The sequence below is a fragment of the Triturus cristatus genome, chromosome 7 (genome assembly GCF_964204655.1).
Source record: "Triturus cristatus chromosome 7, aTriCri1.1, whole genome shotgun sequence".
Classification (NCBI taxonomy): domain Eukaryota; kingdom Metazoa; phylum Chordata; class Amphibia; order Caudata; family Salamandridae; genus Triturus; species Triturus cristatus.
Window position 1 is genome coordinate 631,274,148 of NC_140590.1, and position 18,642 is coordinate 631,292,789.

The 18,642-nt window shown below is 41.9% G+C and overlaps 1 protein-coding gene across 2 annotated transcripts in view; it reads left to right on the forward strand.

Annotated features, from left to right (window-relative positions):
• Window positions 1-18,642, forward strand: part of CEP95 (centrosomal protein 95) — a 717,939-nt gene that overhangs the window by 407,764 nt on the left and 291,533 nt on the right. For both annotated transcript variants that reach the window (XM_085617251.1, XM_085617252.1), the window contains exon 13: window positions 8,409-8,520. In XM_085617251.1, coding sequence (XP_085473377.1) covers window positions 8,409-8,520 — 112 coding nt within the window. The remainder of the gene's footprint in view (window positions 1-8,408; window positions 8,521-18,642) is intronic.

Here is an 18,642-nt window from a genome sequence, read left to right on the forward strand (position 1 = left end):
TCACTAAGAACACATGCACCCCAATATAATCTTTTTATTACATTTTCTTTTGACCAATATTCAACCACTTGTATTATAACTTTTATTAGAAATTTTCCAGTGGTCATTGGTATTATATTAGGTATTACTTGGGAATTATTGTTGTTTTTCTTGGATGTTTATATGTTTCCTTGGGGTGTGTTTGAATGTTAGAATTACTTTTTTAATGAACTTTTTAAAATTAAATTGCTATAAGCTTTGTCACCTCCTAGCTCTGCGTGCATGGCACTGTGCTAATCCTATGCTTAAAAACTCTGCTAGGAAAACAGATATTTGAGGTGAGCAGATTCAGTGTGTTGAGGTGTTGTAGGTTGCTCCATGTAAAAAAAGCTGCTTTCCATCTAAACTTGGAAGCAGAGAACTCTAGGTAGTTTCCTTTTTTAAATAATGTATGTGGCACTCCATATGTACACACACACACACCCATACACATGAGAAATTTGATGCATTCTCTCGGTCCACTTATGATTATGCTAAATATTTAGGCAGTGCCAAAAGCAGTGGAGTGGTAGTGACTAGTTTGCATGCCAGCAATCCACTTGATATCTGCTAATACCTGTATTTCTGAACATAGGGTCAGCCCAAAGCTTTTATTGTCTGCAATAAGTTAGTCAGAAAGAAATAGCAACATTTCAAGGTAGCATTCAGTTTTCCACTTTTGGGTGAAGACATCCATTGATAGGGTGCCTAGCCTAAATGTAATATAGCTTGTCCTGGCAATGGCTGGACCAGGTAAATCAAAGTACCTTATCCTTTTTAATGCATTTATTCATTGAGTAGGGCATATTCAATTGGCCATTCTTGGGGTCGGTAATTTTTTCACCCTTACAGAGAGCCAATACACCTTTCTCAGTGGTGCAACTGCACTGCTCATGATTACTGTTGGACCAACCCCTTATGCGAAAAATTATCCCATCAGAATATGACAAATGTTTGAGAGTCATGGTAGGTCACTTGCTATTTTCATACTCAAAACTTCTGTTAACTCCTTTCTGCAGGGTTCGAGTTCCCTCACTAGGCCATATTTGGTTTGATACTGTCAAAACAAAATTTAGTATGCAGTAGAATTGAGAAAGTGCTCATTGGTGCTTCAATATCGTCATCAGAGACACATTGTAAGTAGTAGCCAACATGTGCAGCTCAAGAATCTGAATATTTCAGACCCATACATGGATGCTACTCTTGCATAAGTCATGTATTTCTCAGTTGTGGATGAGATCGCATGTTCATCGCCAAGATGATGCTACAGTGAAACAAGAATGTCTCTCAACTCACACTGTGAATTTCGGGTTCATTATACCCTTTTTCAGATGTGACGGGTATTCCCAGACTTGGGTCCTGTGTTCACTATGCCACAGGAATTAAGCTATAACTCATCAAGGAAGTAGAAATAAGAGTGTGACTGTTCCTATTCCAGCTGGACCAAGATTGATTTCAAAGTGGGTGGCCTATTTCTATTCATGCTGAGCAAAAAACCATGGATCGGAATGCAAATTAATTCAGTGATGCCTCTCCAATCCTTGTTGGATTTTCTAAAATATATTAGGCACAACATTAAGTGGGCAAATCTGTTAGGAGTCACGATATCATCTGCAATAATGTCTGAAAAGTATTCAAATAAGTATATGATTGGGTTTAGGACTATCGTTGGGCTAAGGCTAGGTTCAGTCCTGGGGTTAGGGCTAGTTGCATGATTAGATAGTATGTATTTTAACATTACATTGTATTATGTTACCATTATATTGTGTACATATATGTGATTTATATGGTATGTGTATACCCAAAATGTTGATGTATGTTACAATACATGAGACATACTAAAAAGGCACAATATTTTTGTGTGCGAAGACTTGCCCATATTATTTTTGCAGTTCAATATTGTAGTGAATTATCAGTCCTTTATGAGATGTAAATATATTTGGAAGAACCAATAATTTTTGTCCCCAAACCTCGAAGTTTGTTTCTGAAAATAATCTTACTATTACTATCAAATATGAGATTTTAATTGTAGTTAAACTCATTTCTCCCAGAGATAAGTGTGCCATTTTTAAAATACACTGATTTAGTCCCAAAAATACCACCTTTTTATTCTTTGTAAATTTACATTTCACTCATGAAACATCAGTTTGTCATTATCAAGTACTCCCATCTACCACTGCCATATATGGACAAATTCTGACTTGTGTGTTTAATTTCATAGGAGTCTAAAATGGCATACTGAAGTGTATGCTTGCATATATAGGTATATATTTATGTGTATGTATGTGTGTGTGTGTGTGTATATATATATATATATATCAATGATTGCTCGCTCTATAACTCCATACCGCTCCGCTGGAACAAAGCGAGATAGGACCCAGATAGGTGCTTGATAGATGTTATTTACAAGCCACTCTCCACCATGACGCGTTTCGGCAGCTTCTCTGCCTTGATCACATGACAGCGCTTACACGGGAGACATTCATTTTTAAAGTGCTAGTGCAAGGTCACATGGTACAATCAATACAATCAACATAAAAAACATACTGTAAAATTACAAGTCTGTAATTTAAAAGAAAGACATCAGGCATTGCTATTTTATCGCTAAATGCCTCTCATTGTAACAAGACCTGATTGTCATGACTGCTGTTGATATGATATTTCAATATTTTATACCCAACAAGTCACTTCAAAGGTTAGAATAATGGCCTAAATGCCAAAAGCCTTTATGTTTTCCGTTTGTTGACTAATTGTTTTGCATAGGACCTATGTGATAAAAAATGATTATACCCGTGTATCCATTAAATATTAAAAAAAGAAATTTTAAGAAATTAGCAAGAGAACCGGTGTTGAAATTTCCATAAAGTGTAAGTGCTTAAAAAGTAATAAAATAGTGTGCGAGGGGATTGGTTGTTAATATATAACCTCCCAGTATGTGCAAATATAATAACTACAAGGATGCTATCTAGTGTCACAGACTAAAATGTCTGAGCTATAAGTTCTAAAGAAATATATATCGCCGACCGAAGTCACCTATATGCCATATGCTCAATTATAATGTCAACTTTTACCTCATGGACAGACCAAATATATGTTGTGGGGGCTTAGATAATTGCTAGACATTCCTAGATCTAGCAGACCTTCATAAATACTTGTATAAAATGTATTAAATACATAAATATATAAATATAAATAAATAAATTCTTAAAACATCCACATATGTTTGTAAAAACCTCCCCTAACAAAGTAGGTAAAATACCAACATTGTAACATATCATTATTGTCTGTGCAGAGATAAATTCATTAAAAGGTCTTGAATCATAGGACAATTGAACATTTTTGATGAAAGGAGAGTTATGATTCATAAAATGATAGTAAGGTGTGACAAGCATACAATATAAAACATGTTAAAAGAAGAATTATTGTACTTGGATGTTGGTATATACAATATTAAAATATTCTTCCACATAAATATACAATCCTAGCATATCATACCATCATCCAATTGAATTCTATTCATCCCTGGCAGTAATTAGGAAATGAAGGAAAGGAACCAGATGCCATTATACAGCTGATAAAAGTATGTCTAGTCAAGGTATGTGTACAGATCCTCGCTAGTATTAAGACCTCCTGTATTCTTGGTGTCTAGCTCTAAAATGTAACGTGTTTCAAGGCGCCTAAGTTTTTGTTCCCGATCTCCCCCTCTGTCTAGTGGAGGTATCGTATCAATGACATAATACTGAAGATGTTTTAAATTGTCATGTTGTGTCTTGAAATGCCTTGCTACAGGATAGGTTGGGTCGCTGTTAGTAATGGCTCTAATGTGCTGCAATATGCGCTTGTGTACTTGTAACTTGGTGCTGCCTATATACAATAAGTTACAGGAGCACTGTAACACATATATAGCAAAGTCAGTGCGACAAGTCAAATGATGTTTGATTTCTCGTGTCGTACCATTGAACGCTGTCTGGTAAGTGGTTCTGTTTGAAGCATAGTTACAAGCTTTACAGACAGAGCATTTGAAAAAACCTTTCCTAGCCACCAGCCAACCCACTTTCTTACTTTCCTCAGGGTTTTTCTTTACTAGAGCTTTTGCCATTGTGGCCGCTCTTCTGTATGTAATGGCAGGTTGTTTGGGCAAAAATGTACCAATTATAGGGTCATCATGAACTATTGGCCAATTCCTTCTTATTATAGTTCTTATCTGTTGTTCCTGCTTGGAATATGTAAGGATAAGTCTAGTGGGCTCAACTGGAGTTTCTCCCTTGGCCTTTCTCTTTGTCACATTATTTATAAGCTCATGTCTTAGAAGCCTTTTTGATTTGTCAATCGCACTCTGGATGGATGCATTTGTATAACCCCTGTCAAGGAATCGCTGTCTGCATTCTTGCTGTTTATTGTTACAGTCCCCATCCTCACTACATATTCTGCGAATTCGAAGCATTTCCCCATACGGAATGCTATATATCAAGTGCGGAGGATGTGCACTCGAAGCATGTAACAGAGTGTTACCTGCCGTTTCCTTACGATGCAGTGAAGTGTTCATGCAATTGTTCGCTATGTTGACCTGAACATCTAGGAAGGTTATACTAGTGTTGCTTATATTGGAGGTGAACTGTAAATTTACATCATTGATATTTAACGATTTGACAAATTCAATGGCTTTATCCTGGGTTCCCTGCCATATAATGAATAGGTCATCTATATAGCGTAACCAGCATACGATACTCTCTTTGTATGTCTCTTCATACGTTTTCATGAGGACCAGCTCCTCCCACCAGCCCATGAAAAGACAAGCGTAGCTGGGGGAGAAGCTGGCCCCCATAGCAACGCCTTGAATTTGCTGGAACATCTGATGTTTGAACATAAAGTAATTATTCTCAAGACAGAAACCCAACATGTCCATTATCAACTTGTTATGCTGTGCATAGTATAATGGTCTATTTGCCAAAAAATAGTTAACTGCCCTTAGACCATCCTGGTTTTTGATACACGTGTATAGTGAGGATACATCTAAGGCCAGGAGAAAATATCCTTCTTGCCATTGGATATTGTCAATTTTCCTGATGAAATCCCCAATGTCCTGCACAAATGATTTCAATTTTTTCACATGTTCTTGGAGGAAAAAATCAATGTAGCGTGACATGTGCTCTAATGGTCCATTGATGGCAGCTATTATTGGTCTTCCGGGGGGCTTGTGAATGTTTTTATGAACTTTAGGAATAAAGTACATAGATGGAGTTTTTGGGTGTTCTTTTTTTAAATATTTGAACTCTTCCATACTCAAAAGCCCCACACTCTTCCGGGCCAATAACTTAGAATGGAATTGATTTATCATGGCTTTATACTTTAGTACAGTACTTCTACGGTAACATTGCACATCATTCAGTTGCAAGTAGGCTTCTTCCATATAATCATTAATTGGCCATAGTACAATGTTTCCCCCTTTGTCGGAGTTTCTGATGACTATTTTGTTTTCTTTGTTTAATTTTGTCATCAATTGGTATATATATATAATGTGTCCTCAACATGCCTGTTTGTGAGTAAAAAACAGGCTCCAGCATGCTCTGGCTCACTCAAAATCGACTTCATTTTGGCTGATAAAACACAGGTAACCTGTTTCAACCGCAGCGGCGGTCTTTGTCAAACCTAATGTCGCCATCATTGCAAAGTTCATTTATACGTGCTCTCAGAGCTTCAAACCTTAAAGTGACAGTGCAACATTTTGATATTTAAAGTGACGTGCAAAAAGTATTTTTTTAAACTTTTTTTTCTATTTTGTTTTTAGCCATTTAAATAAAATGAAAAGTTTCTGGTTTGTTAATCAATCTTAAACATGCAATTGGACCTTAAATCAGTATAGAATACAAAAATAACAACAATTAATGTAAATACACGTGATTTGGCTGTGCTTCTAATTCATGATACAGCAATTTGTTATACAGCCTTGTTTAAATATATGTATGTATATCTATATATGTATGTGTATGTATGTTATGCATATATGTATGTGTATGTATGTGTGTGTGTATGTATATATATATATGTGTGTGTGTGTGTATATATATATATGTGTGTGTATAGTACTTTCTTGTACGGTGGAACTTTATATATATATATATATATATATATATATATATATATATTCATACATACATACATACATACATACATATACACACACACACACACACAAAAATCCAGCTCCCAAAGAATCTCCATTGAAGAATGGCATGGACTCGAGGTGTTTAAAGATTCAGCATTATTTTATTCTGCCAGGTCGCCCTCAATCCCAGAGGTAAGGAGAGATGCGTTTCGGCTTTCAGGAAACCTTTGTTTATCTGATTTGGCGCCAGAATACATGCAAAATAAATAGCCCTTCCCATAAGACCATTGAGTAAACATAGAAAGCATACTCTTGTGTATGCGAACAGCATATGACCCAGAATGCTACAAAGCATCGTCTTCTTCAGCTAAAACCAGCCTGATTGTAGGTAAAATATAAACTGATTAAATGCATTGCATAATACAATTATAAGTTTAGCTGGAAATATCGTGTAGCAAACAATTTAGGTAACAAAATACACATGTGAATTATACAGGCATCCGTCATATTGAGAAACTGGCTTTTAACATTTGCACTGCCAAACTCTTCATCCGGTGTTGCCAAATTTACAAAATTATATAAAATGTACTTTTAAAATTGATGCTCCCAGATGTCACTGATTATAGCAAGCTTGAAAACTGCCAATGTCCCGGTTTCAGCTCTCCTGAGCTAATGGTATATCCGCCACAGAGTGACCTTTTGCAAAATATATCCTGTTCCTGCCGTGCTACTGATAACACAATAATTGTCTTCAAACATCATTCGGCACCGGGAACGGAAAACTGAAGCTTCACCTGGGGGCCAAGTACATGTCTGAGAGTAATGTTCTAACTCAAAGTCAAATTGCAAGCACATGCTGTGAAACCCCTCGGGACTACCATACCCATAATGCCCCAAAATAGTCAATAGTGAAGCAGGCAATTATCACCATATGATCATACTGCTAGGCAAATGTCACTGGTTATGCTGAAATGATAACTGCTACAGAATCAATATCAGATTCACATGTAGCCGGGGCAGAGGCAAATGTCAATATATTTGATAGTGACCGACAGCATGAATTAAATCCAATAAAAATATGGCACAAACTCGGGGTTGAGGGGGACCCATGTACAAAGTGATGCTGCCAAACAACCTCACCGCATAGACGTCTACAGTGCCCAGTTACCAGGAGGCGCCAATCTTTCGGGCAAGGCATTTCTTGCTGGAGAGAACATGTATCCCATGCTGGCAGTTGCAAAAACTGCTCCGTTATGAGACCCTGGTCTCCCACTGCAGTCATCCTCATTCCGCTTCCTGGCTACCCCACTGGGGGCTCCCCCGATAGCACTCCCGTACTCCTCCAAAACTGTCCGGTCTGAAGGGAGAGCCTCAAATAACTGGTGTTCTGTGATAAGCACGACGACCACTCACGCTGCATCAGATGAACAAAAAAATCCAGCTCCCAAAGAAACTCCATGGAAGAATGGCACGGACTTAGGTGTTTAAAGATTCAGCGTTATTTTATTCTGCAAGGTCGATCTCAATTCCAGAGGTAAGGAGAGACGCAATTCGGCTTTCAGGAAGCCTTTGTCAATCTGGTTTGGTGCCAGAATACATGCAAAATAAATAGCCCTTCCCATAAGACCATTGAGTAAACATAGAAATCATACACTTGTGTATTGAACATCGTATGACCTAGAATGCTACAAAGCATCGTTTTCTACAGCTAAAACCAGCCTGATTGTAGGTAAAATATAAACTGATTAAATGCATTGCATAATACAATTATAAGTTTAGCTGGAAATATATTCAAAGCATTGCCTGTTAAACCATAACAACCTACATAGGAGTGTTGTGGTCTGAATGTGGTCAGTACACACCTCAGTTACATAAATTTGCACATTAGAATATGGCCCTTTTTATATTTACTATTTTCTTTGATGCTCAGCCCTCAATCTGTTAATTGTGGTTACATTATTTAAATGGGCATGCATCCAAAAAAATTGGAATATATATAAAGAAGAGGTGCATTTCTTTGTGTGGATTTTTAAAGCATAACATTTAAACCTGGTTCTTTGCAGGTTAAGAGGCAGCTAGTGGCTAGATGGATATTTTGAGAGGTTCTAAAATACATAATAGTCCCTATGTGTACATAACAAATGGTGTGGAAAAAAGGATTTATACTAGCTGAGATCTGTTATTTTGTAATAAATTCATTATCTATTTTGGGGGTACATTATGCTTTACAACTTTTTTTTTTGTATCTTGGACTATTTTCTAAGGATATCATTTATATTGACAGATGTTGAAGCAAGCTTTGGGAGATAGAACCTTAGATGAACTCAGAGAGGAAGATAAGTTGTCTCAGCACAGTGACAGCTTCATGGAATATCGAAGAAAGAAGCACCAGCATGGTAAGTGGCTCCAAAATGTGGTCCCAGATCAGAATTGTATGCGGTGCATTCTTGGCAGAGTGGATCATTCTGCTTCATTTAAAAAAAACATTTTATTTTATTTTGTCACTATATATTTCAATAAAAACCAGTGCTAAAATCCAAAGAAATGTATTTCCTTATCCAACCCTTCCCACCACTTGGGAATGTCATTCGATGATGAAGGGTCTCATGATGTGTCCTGTGGCAGCCGAATAACGAGGGAAACGCAAGCCAGTCGCTGGCACGTTGTTTAGCAGTTAACTAGTGGGGCAGCTTAACAACCACCCAGAAGTTGGGAAACCATCAATTGACCCCATCCCTTACCACAATACAAACTCGCCCCAACATTCCATATCAAAGGTTCTACATAGCGTACAACATGTTCCTTGATAGAGGTCGACCATGAGTTTCCCATTCCCCTCAACCTGCCACATCACCTCCCCCAAGGGCATTCTCATCACCCTTACTCCTGAGTCCAGTTCAATCTCTGGACCCTCAGAATTCTAAGGCATCTTAGGGTTACCAAGGGTTCTTGAAAATAATCCATAACTGGTTTCAGGATCCCCTCAAACTTCGCTTTCTCATCCCTCAGGTCATGATACAGCAATTCAAGGACTAGATCCTGCAGGACCACATGGTTGTGTCTGAGATTTTTGGCTGTTTCCAAGGTGTGGCCACCGCCTGTTTGGCTGCCTAAAGCATGTGCCGTATTACAGCCCATTCGCCTTTCCTGAGTTTCACCAATTTTCTTGGCCGGACCCCCAAGACTGTTGTAGTGGCATCCTATGGCACCCGTAGACCTGTCACTCCCCTTGTGTGGCTGAGTATCTCTTTCAAAAAGACCTTCAGAATGGGATAAGCCCACCATATAGATAGTGCTGTTCTTGCCCTCCCATCTCCCCAACACCTTCAATCTGTAGCAGGGAACATACACTTTGATTCATGCAGGGTCCTATACCTATCCAACATGATTTTACAGCATGCCTCCTACCCTGTATGCTTCTCATCATCTTTGCTATGTCTTGCTTTAATATATGCCACTCGTTATGGGTTATTTAGGTACCCAACATTGATCCCATTTCAACATGTAGGGCCATCTATGTTTACCAGGGAGGGCCGTCATTATTTTGTAAATGTACGAAATGAGGCCCTTGGTGCATTCATAGTTTTGGAAATCCTTTTTAAAGTGTTTCAGCTCTTCTGTTGCTCCCGTTTAATTCACTGACTGTCGTGTCCAGTGCTGCATATGACAGTATCAGAGTCTCTCAGACTCTGGATATCCAAAGTCTCTTTTGAACTTAGTAAAAGATTTCATTTCTTTGCCCTTAGATATCCCTTAACATTGTGCAGTCTCCCCGGCGCCATACTGCATATTGCATGGTGTTCAGTGCCGGTGTGGGCTAAGGGGAGTTAAATAGCAGATTATAGTGAGAAGTAAATCAGAGTTTATCTTGTGCTCAAAGTCCCATACCTCCGTCATTGGTCTCATTATGTCAGATACATTGGTGCCCTAGGTCTTACCTGCTTTGGGAGCCACAGGATATCCTACAAGGGTCTTCCCATCAAATTCTTCCCCATCATGGATCAGTGTTTTTCTGTCTCTCAAAGGGATCACTCAAACACATTTCATAGTTGTGTTGCTATATAAAAGGTGTTTATGTCTAGGAGGCCTAGGCCCACCCTCTCTTTTGGGCCCTACAGTACTCTTCTGGCCATTCAGGTTTACTTTTTTCCCAAATTAATTTGTCACTGTCTATTTGGAGTTGTTGTGTATCTGATTTGATGATTTTTATAGGTAATGCCTGAAATAAGTATAGCAATCTGGAAAGAATGTTCATCTTCTACACATTCATCCTTTCTATCCACGAGATGAATTGTGGTCCCTATTTGTGAGGTCATTTTAAATGTCCTTTAATAGCTGTATGTAGTTTAATTTGTGTAGTTCCTGTAAAGTCGGTGAAATATATACCTCCGGATATCTGACTGCTTTTTTTGCCAATCTGAAGAGAAAAAATTGTCTGTTTCCGCCCTTGCTCAGTTTTATTGGTGATTTTGCAGCATTTATTTTATATCTGGATACTTTCCCATATGATTCTAGCACCGTATGTTGCTCTTGTAGATGCCACTGGATTTGCCCGCCACAGTAGTATATCGTCAGCAAAGAGATGGATCTTCTAATCCGTATCACCCAATTGCCCCCACTGCCGGGTCCTGACTTCTCAACTGGGTCAGTGGTTCTATCACTATGGCAAAGCGTAGAAGGTGTAAGGGATGCCCCTTCCTTATCCCTTTGGGTGAGTGGAAATCTCCACGGCTTTACACCATTGATCAGGATAGGTGCTGTAAGGTTCATCTGAACTCAAAATGTTATCCTCTGAGACCTTATGTAAACTCTACTGCCTCAGTTCCTACCATTAGTGTTGCGTTGATGCCCCCTGACCCTCTCATGTTAGTGGGTATGTCCACCTAGACCCTGGGCCTAATACACATTATGACTTATAGGGCTTTGTATTCATTTTGTGGAGGTATTCCCCCCCCTTTCCACCCCATCTGAATCTTCTCCGTTTCCTCTCCCATCTTTTGCTTCTATCTGTCATGAAAGATCGGTTGTTAGAGTGGTCAGATTTCTCACCCCTCTCAGGAATGTCCAACAAGCTATGACCGTCCCCTATTGTTATTGATCTCATTTTTCTATTCAAAGTGTAAACCAAAGCAAAAGGGTACTCCCATCTCTAATGGATTTATTGGTTACAAAGCTCTTTTATGATTTCCATCATGTCTCTTCGTTGCCAAAGTAACTTGCAATGTATCCTGGTACAGTTCCATAATGCATTCATCCCATTGCCTGGCTAAGGATTTAATTTTTTAGTTCAGAGGTGGTCAATTTTCCTCTGTATCTCTTGCAGGTGAGCCCGAATCCTGTTTTGGTGGCCCAACTGTGTAGGCTCTCCCAGTATCTACCTATCACAGGTGGAGTCTTCTGACATAGAATATGGGTGAACAGGGTGGCACAAAAAGTGGATGCACTTGGTGTGTCAGAATCTTATGTTATCTTGTTATGATCTATTTTCCAGCTCCTCACATTTCCTTTGCAGGTCCTCTCCTCTGCAACCGACCATGCTAGAACGTTTACATTTTTATTTGCAGCTGCGATACAGCGTTTTCATTGGTGCTGTCTCCCAATAACCCAATTTCTTTTGGAAGGTGTGCTACAGTGCCTTCAGTACTGGCTTTTAAGGATTGCATCTGTCATGCCAACGTTGCCAAGAACTTTTTTTGCATCTCTGTTAATCATACAAGTATCTTGTCTTTCGTTAATGCCTGGTGATCTCCTCCTTTTACTGCGCACATTATGGCAGGTGTTTGTTGTGGGCCTGACTTGTCCTCTCCCCCTCTTATCTGTATATCACAATCTTAAGTCTCCCTGTGCGAGAGCCTTGTCCGATCTTTTAATGGGTCAAGTTGGCGAAGCACCTTCTCTATTTCTGTTGGCGAAGCACCTTCTCTATTTCTGCCTCCTTTCCGGGGTAGCACGTGGCAGTTTTCTTTCTCTCTGTTGCGGTTTCGTCTTTGTCCTGTGTCTGTTTGAGGCTTCCCGAAAGAGCTAATGGTTACTGTGGGTATTATATAGCCCCTAGCAGCCTCTCCCACAGAAGGCTGAGGATATTCAAGAGCTGTTAACCCATGCAGTGTCTTTAAGGTTCCATATGGTGCTATACTAATGTTGCGGCGAAAAAGGGTGCTGTATTTCCTATTTGCTTTTTTTTTTTTGGGGGCTGGTTCAATAGGCAGTCACTCGAGGTTGCTGTCATGTGGAGAGCCCTTAAATACTCAGTTTCTGCTCCAGGCACTGTCACGGTCCATCCTGAACTTTGGTCCAGGGCTGTATCCATGATGGCCACTCCTTGTTCCGGGGTTCGCATACTCTGTTGGCTGTTTCTGCTGTGTTGCTGCATCTATCGGCGCAGCAGTTCTTCCATGTTGGTCTTAGCAAGATACCAGAATCTTTACTAACCCGCCTGAGGGGAAAGCTATTTTTAGGATGATATTCCCATCGTGGCAGGCAGGAGCTCCTAGCAGGCACATCTACTTTGCATGCTGGATAGCCACACCCACCCATCCTGCTAAACCTTGATACAGCTGGGAAGTACGTTGCACATTCCCTACATTACCTGTCTCACAAGTTAAGTTAACTGTATGGTCAAGGGCTCAAATGTATATAATTACCTCTGTGTTGTCCTTAAAGTAGCTCAACCTCTTGACATGGACCTTCAAATTTATTTATACATGCACCATGTGGGGATCATCACTTGCATACCAGACTGTTTCTATTTTCCACAGACTGGATGGAACTGGGTCATCTATCAGTATCACTGCCAGTATGCAGTTTCCTATTCCCTGTTCCGTTTTACACACCAGAGGTGTTGTGACCCTGGAATGGTTGTGTATCACCAGAGATTTTGTAAGCCTGGAATGGTTGTGTATCTATGCTTTAAGTTGGCAACACTTGAATACACATTTTACATTTTAGGACTCTTTTGCCTAGAAAGGAGGAGAAAGCCTTAGGAGTTAAAGTATTTCAACAGGTATTCAATGATGAAGAGTAAAATATCCTCTCACCCATTGTAAGTGGTATTTGTAAGACTGGGCTGATAGCTTTAATGTAATTCCTATTGTAGCATTAACTCTTAAGCCACATGCTCCAAGTGAAGGAAAGTACTTGTGGCTTTTTCGAGTATGTGGAATGCACTCTTGTGTACTTTTATTTAACTACTCGAATTGGTCAGTGGCACATCAGAAAAACAACAGTGCACAATAGATAATAAGTACACATCTTATTACTTTAAAATTTAAATAAATTTAAAAATAATACTTTCAGAGCATTGAGGGTGAATGATGGGTGCACATACTGTGAGGAACCTCTTAGTAGGGGAGTATTTTGGGGCATTGGGTATTTTGTTTAAAAAAACATATTCACTACACACGTCAGTTAGTCCTTGGTTGATGGCCCAAGGAGTGATTCAGAAAATGGCCAGCTTATGTCTTCTGGGATAAGGGATCTCAAGATAAATTCCAGCAAATCGACAACCAATCCAGTTCACATGTGAGGGTCCAAAGATGATGAACAGGAATGAAGGACAATAGTTAGGCTGTCCTTTGTTTTTCAATTTATTTTTCTTGCTGAGAGCCTCCAGCATTGATAAAACACTTATCTGATCCGCACTATGTGTCTCCCTTCCCAGTTTTCTGAGTTCACGTGTACGTATATGATCTGGCCCAGTTTCCCTCCTAGCCAGTCCAGAAGTTAGTTCAATATGAGCGCCAGTGACCCATAGCCCTCTCTGCTTTAGGCACATCATTGAGTATGATCTGTCGTTTATCAGCGTATGTGTTATTTTATTTTATTACTTTAGGCGCTGAGGAGTTAATAATCACATTTGATAAGTGCTTCTGCATGACTGATGAACTTGGGGGCATGCATTATCATCTAATGCATTTTCTTGGGCAGAAACAGAGGTTAAAAAAGCCAGGTACAATGCGGTGCCTAAATGTAGGTGGCAAACCTACATTTTCTATCTAGGTTGCTAAGTGACTGACAGCATGTTTTGTCTGTGAGTCATGGGACGGCACACTTGAATGGGCTTTTGTTTATTTGTGAAGAATTTGGAAGGGATGATCAGGCAGATGTCTGCTTAATATAATGTTATGCTTTCACCAGCTAACAATCTGTTCAAGTCCTCCTCAAGTCTTTGTTTCCTTTTTCTGGAGCTCCACCAGTGTCACTAACTCTAGATGAGTTAAATGTCATACCTATAGACAATCATATATGTAGGATTTGTCAGCTGAGTTGATCCATAGATAGTCATATGCTTAACCCTTTTCAGTGCTGGCACATTTGTGGAATTTCATTTGTCTACAGAAGGGTTTCTCATGGTTACAGTGCTTAATTTAAGCCGGTGGTTTCCGCTGCTCGGCACCTGCACTTAATTGCCGGTACTTAGAACAGCTGCTTATTTAAAGATGAGCAGAAAAACAAAGGCACAAGTCAGTACAGAATTCAGTATACATTTAAAATAACGAATACCTGCCATGCACACCATTCATGAAACTTTGGGGGCCTCAAACAGTCTGAATTGTCACATTTGTACCAGTATGATGGTTAGTAGTTTTGTAAATTCTGTCACTGGCAGCGGCAATGTGTGCTGCAAACTGTGGTGGTGTCATCACCAGGGCCCGGCTCTTTTTTTCGCATATTAAGCACTGCATAGTTGTGTAGTTGGCTATTCTCCGATTCTACGCGTCTCGATCGCTCTCCCTCTTGCCTTTCAGTGAAATACTGTTTTTATTCTTTTCTTGAAGTGGATGGATTGAGAATTTATTATTACAGCATCCACTTTATCGAGGCACTTATCACCTTCAGTTTCTTCCTCTTTTAATCCAGCAGTGGTTTGATTATTTGTTAGCTTCTTTCAAAAATGTAGATTAAGAAAACCAGAACACTCCCCAAGCTACGGACTTAGGTTCTGGCTTCTTCTTCCTGTTTTTCCAGTCTTTCCTTGTTCTTCCTCTGTTATAGATGTATCTATTTTTACTTTTAAGTAAATCTTGTACACCGCATTTGGAAGAGATTAGGTATATTAGTGAGTATAGTGGGAACCCTAGCAGTATGAGGACAAATATTATCTGTTTATTCCTACTGCACAGCATGTCTGCACTATTTTTAATTCAGTGTGTGGGCTTCTGTGCCTTCAGGATAATTGATTGACTTAGGTGCAGGGTCGGCTCCTCCGTTATGGCGGAAGATCATTGCGCTCCCTGCTGAAAGCCAGCAGAGGCAAAAGACAAAAATAAAATGATGATAAACGTTCGAGGCATGTGGGCTGCTGAATTCATATCTGTGCATAGATCGCCGCCTAGTGTTGGGTCCGGATGTTTGCACGTTGTTGTCCTGGAAGAGTCTTCGAAGTATCCTGAGATAGGTGACTCCTCCCCTGGACCACAGTGCGCATGGGCATCCTCTCCATCCTCAGATTGTTTTTTTCCGCCATTGGGTTCGGATGTGCTTATCTTGACTCAAGTTAGGGAAAACTTTTTTCAGGCCAAAAGGCCTTTAGTTCGCGTCGGTACTGTTCCCGATCGGTATCGACAGTTACTTGTTAGTTTACTGACTTCAAAAACAACTTTTTCGCATCATATCCGACCATCGACCCCACATCGACGATGGAATCGAGGACACCATTCAAGCGGTGTCCTGTTTGCAATGCGAAATATCCCCATGTCGACGTCCACCCGGTGTGCAACAAATGCCTTTCACCGGATCACGACGAATCCACATGTATGGCCTGTGCCCGATTCCGATCCAAAAAGACTCTCCGGAATCGACGAGCAGCGAGACTTGAAGCGCAGCAAGCGGCACCGGCCCCGACCAACATCTTCAGCGCCGAGGACGAAGATGTGGAAGGCGTGGAGAACCTACCCTCCAGCCCCGCTTCTGAACACGATTCCGGATCGGAAGACATCGAAGAACAACTCTTTCACAGGGATGAAGCCGACACCGAGGTAGGAGACTACGATGAGGCCTTAGGGGCCGAAGAAAGTAGCTCCGGTGACGAGCAAGGCCTACCCGTACAGACGGAGGATATCCCAGTGCGTCAGTCTATGGCTCCGGTCGAGGGATCGCCTTCGGGCCTTACCCAAGACCTATCCCGCAGTTCTTCGGGCCCGGCCTCGGACATTCAGCGACAGCCATTAGTACCCAAAACGACTGGTTTCCCTTCCTCGAAACCGAAAGTCGTATCGGTTCCACAGAAACCGAAACTGAAAGTGACACTGGTCGGATCGAAGCCCACTACACCTTCGACGCCAGCCAAACCCGTCTGCACCGACCGCACCAAACGGGACTTCGGTGCCGAACTCGCAGCAGCCGACGTCGGCGCCGACACACGGAAAAAGGCCATCGGTACCGACAAACCGCCTCGGCCCCCGGCACCTAAACAATCTGCTCCGGCCACAAAGGTCAAAATGGCCGCTGCGTCGCACACCACTTCGAAAGCAGCACCGAAGGCCCAATCATCGACGCCTTCGACAGCTACTACCTCTCCTCGACTCGATGACCTCGTGGCCCCAAAGAAGTCCACGCCTGCCTCTACAGAACCGCTCGGCGCCAAAGAACCGTCGGCGTTCCAGGTGCGACAAGTTGCAGCGTCCTTGCAACGCATCAAAGAAAAGGCAGCCCTCCAGGACACGTCAGGCTCCGAGCCGAAAAAAGCTCAAAAAGCTTCTCCAGCACCACCCCACATCACTTTTGGCCTGCCGCCATCCACTGCGCCCAAACTGTTTGAAATAAGAACACGTGTCACCCAAACTAGGATCACACCTGCCGAACGCTCTCCTAAGGAGACGTCACCGTCCCACATCATTGATGCCGACACCGGCAGAATTACGCTCCACAAGCGGAGAATATCTTCCGAACAAGCTTTGGACTCCTACCGGATCCCGCTAAAGAAAAAGCTGCCAGCGGATTCGGAACCAGTTCTTTACGAACGTCTCCATACCTCTTACCCAAATCCACAGTCCTTCTCTCCGACACCCTCCGAAACCGACGTTTTGGAGGACTACATGGGTGACAACGTCCCCTACCCCAGAGAGATGGACCCTGAAGGCCAACAGGACCCTGACCAGGCTTGGGATGACCCTGTAGACCCGGGTGCACCTATAGATACACAGGACACGCAGCTATATGGCGCGAAAACGTCTTCCACAAAGGACACTGCCGCATTCAACGCCCTCATTGAACGTGCTGCGGCCAATCATGGTGTGCAACTCCACTCTGACACAATCGAGGACGAATTTCTAATGGATACTTTCGCATCCTCAGAAAGGAATATCAAAACTCTACCCATGTTGAAAGGTGTCCTCAAACCAGCAAAGGACATTTTCAAAGAACCCACCAGGGCAAGAGTAATAAACCCCAGGATCGACAAAAAATATAGGTCGGCGCCTGGGGACCCTACGTACATTAAAGGCCAGTTGCCTCTGGACTCCATCGTAGTCGCTAATGCTCGCAAACGGGCGCACTCGCAGACAACTGGGGATGCTCCTCCCCCGGACAAAGAGTCCAAGGTGCTAGAGACCTCCGGCAAACGGGTTGCAGCCCAGGCAGCTAACATATGGCGTATTGCCAATACCCAGGTGCTCCTAGTTCGCTACAATCGCGCACACTATGACACATTAGAAACCCTACTCCAACATCTCCCTGACCAATACAAAGAGGGAGCAGAGATCCTCATCAGGGAGGGACAACTCCTCACAAACGCATCCATTAAGTGTGCACTGGATGCCGCAGATACAGCTGCCAGAGCAATAAACACCAGCGTCATGTTACGACGACACGCCTGGTTACGAATCTCCGGATTCAAACCTGAGGTTCAAAATAACATTCTCAATCAACCGGTCAACCCCGACTACTTATTCGGACCAGAGGTTGACACCACCCTAGAAAAAATAAAAAAGGACACAGACACTGCAAAGTCCATGGGGGCTCTCCAAACGCAGACCTTTCGGAGTGGCTCCTTTTCGTCGCCCCGGAAATAGAGGAGCAGGTAGAGGACAGGGGTCACAGCAAACCTACAACAAGGGCAACACACAACGTACCTACGATAAAAACACCCGGGGTGGATATCGTGGCTTCAGCACAAAAGGCAGAGGACGCGGATACGGCAATACCAGGTCCTCCCCCAAGAACAAACAGTGACGCCCTCTCCCTTCCTCCCGACCACATAACACCTGTCGGGGGAAGGCTACAAAGGTTTCTGTCCACGTGGAACTCCATCACCACGGACAGGTGGGTCAAAGATATTATCAAACACGGTTACTGCCTAGAATTAACCTCCACTCCACCCACAATACCGCCAAAACACCGTCCTATGTCCTCAGAGCACTTAGCGCTATTACAGCAGGAAGTGCTAAGTATGCTGAAAAAAGACGCAATAGAGGCCGTACCCGTCCACGAGCAAGGTACGGGGGTGTACTCCCTGTACTTCTTAATACCAAAAAAGGACGGGTCACTCAGACCAATACTAGACCTGAGACCCCTCAACC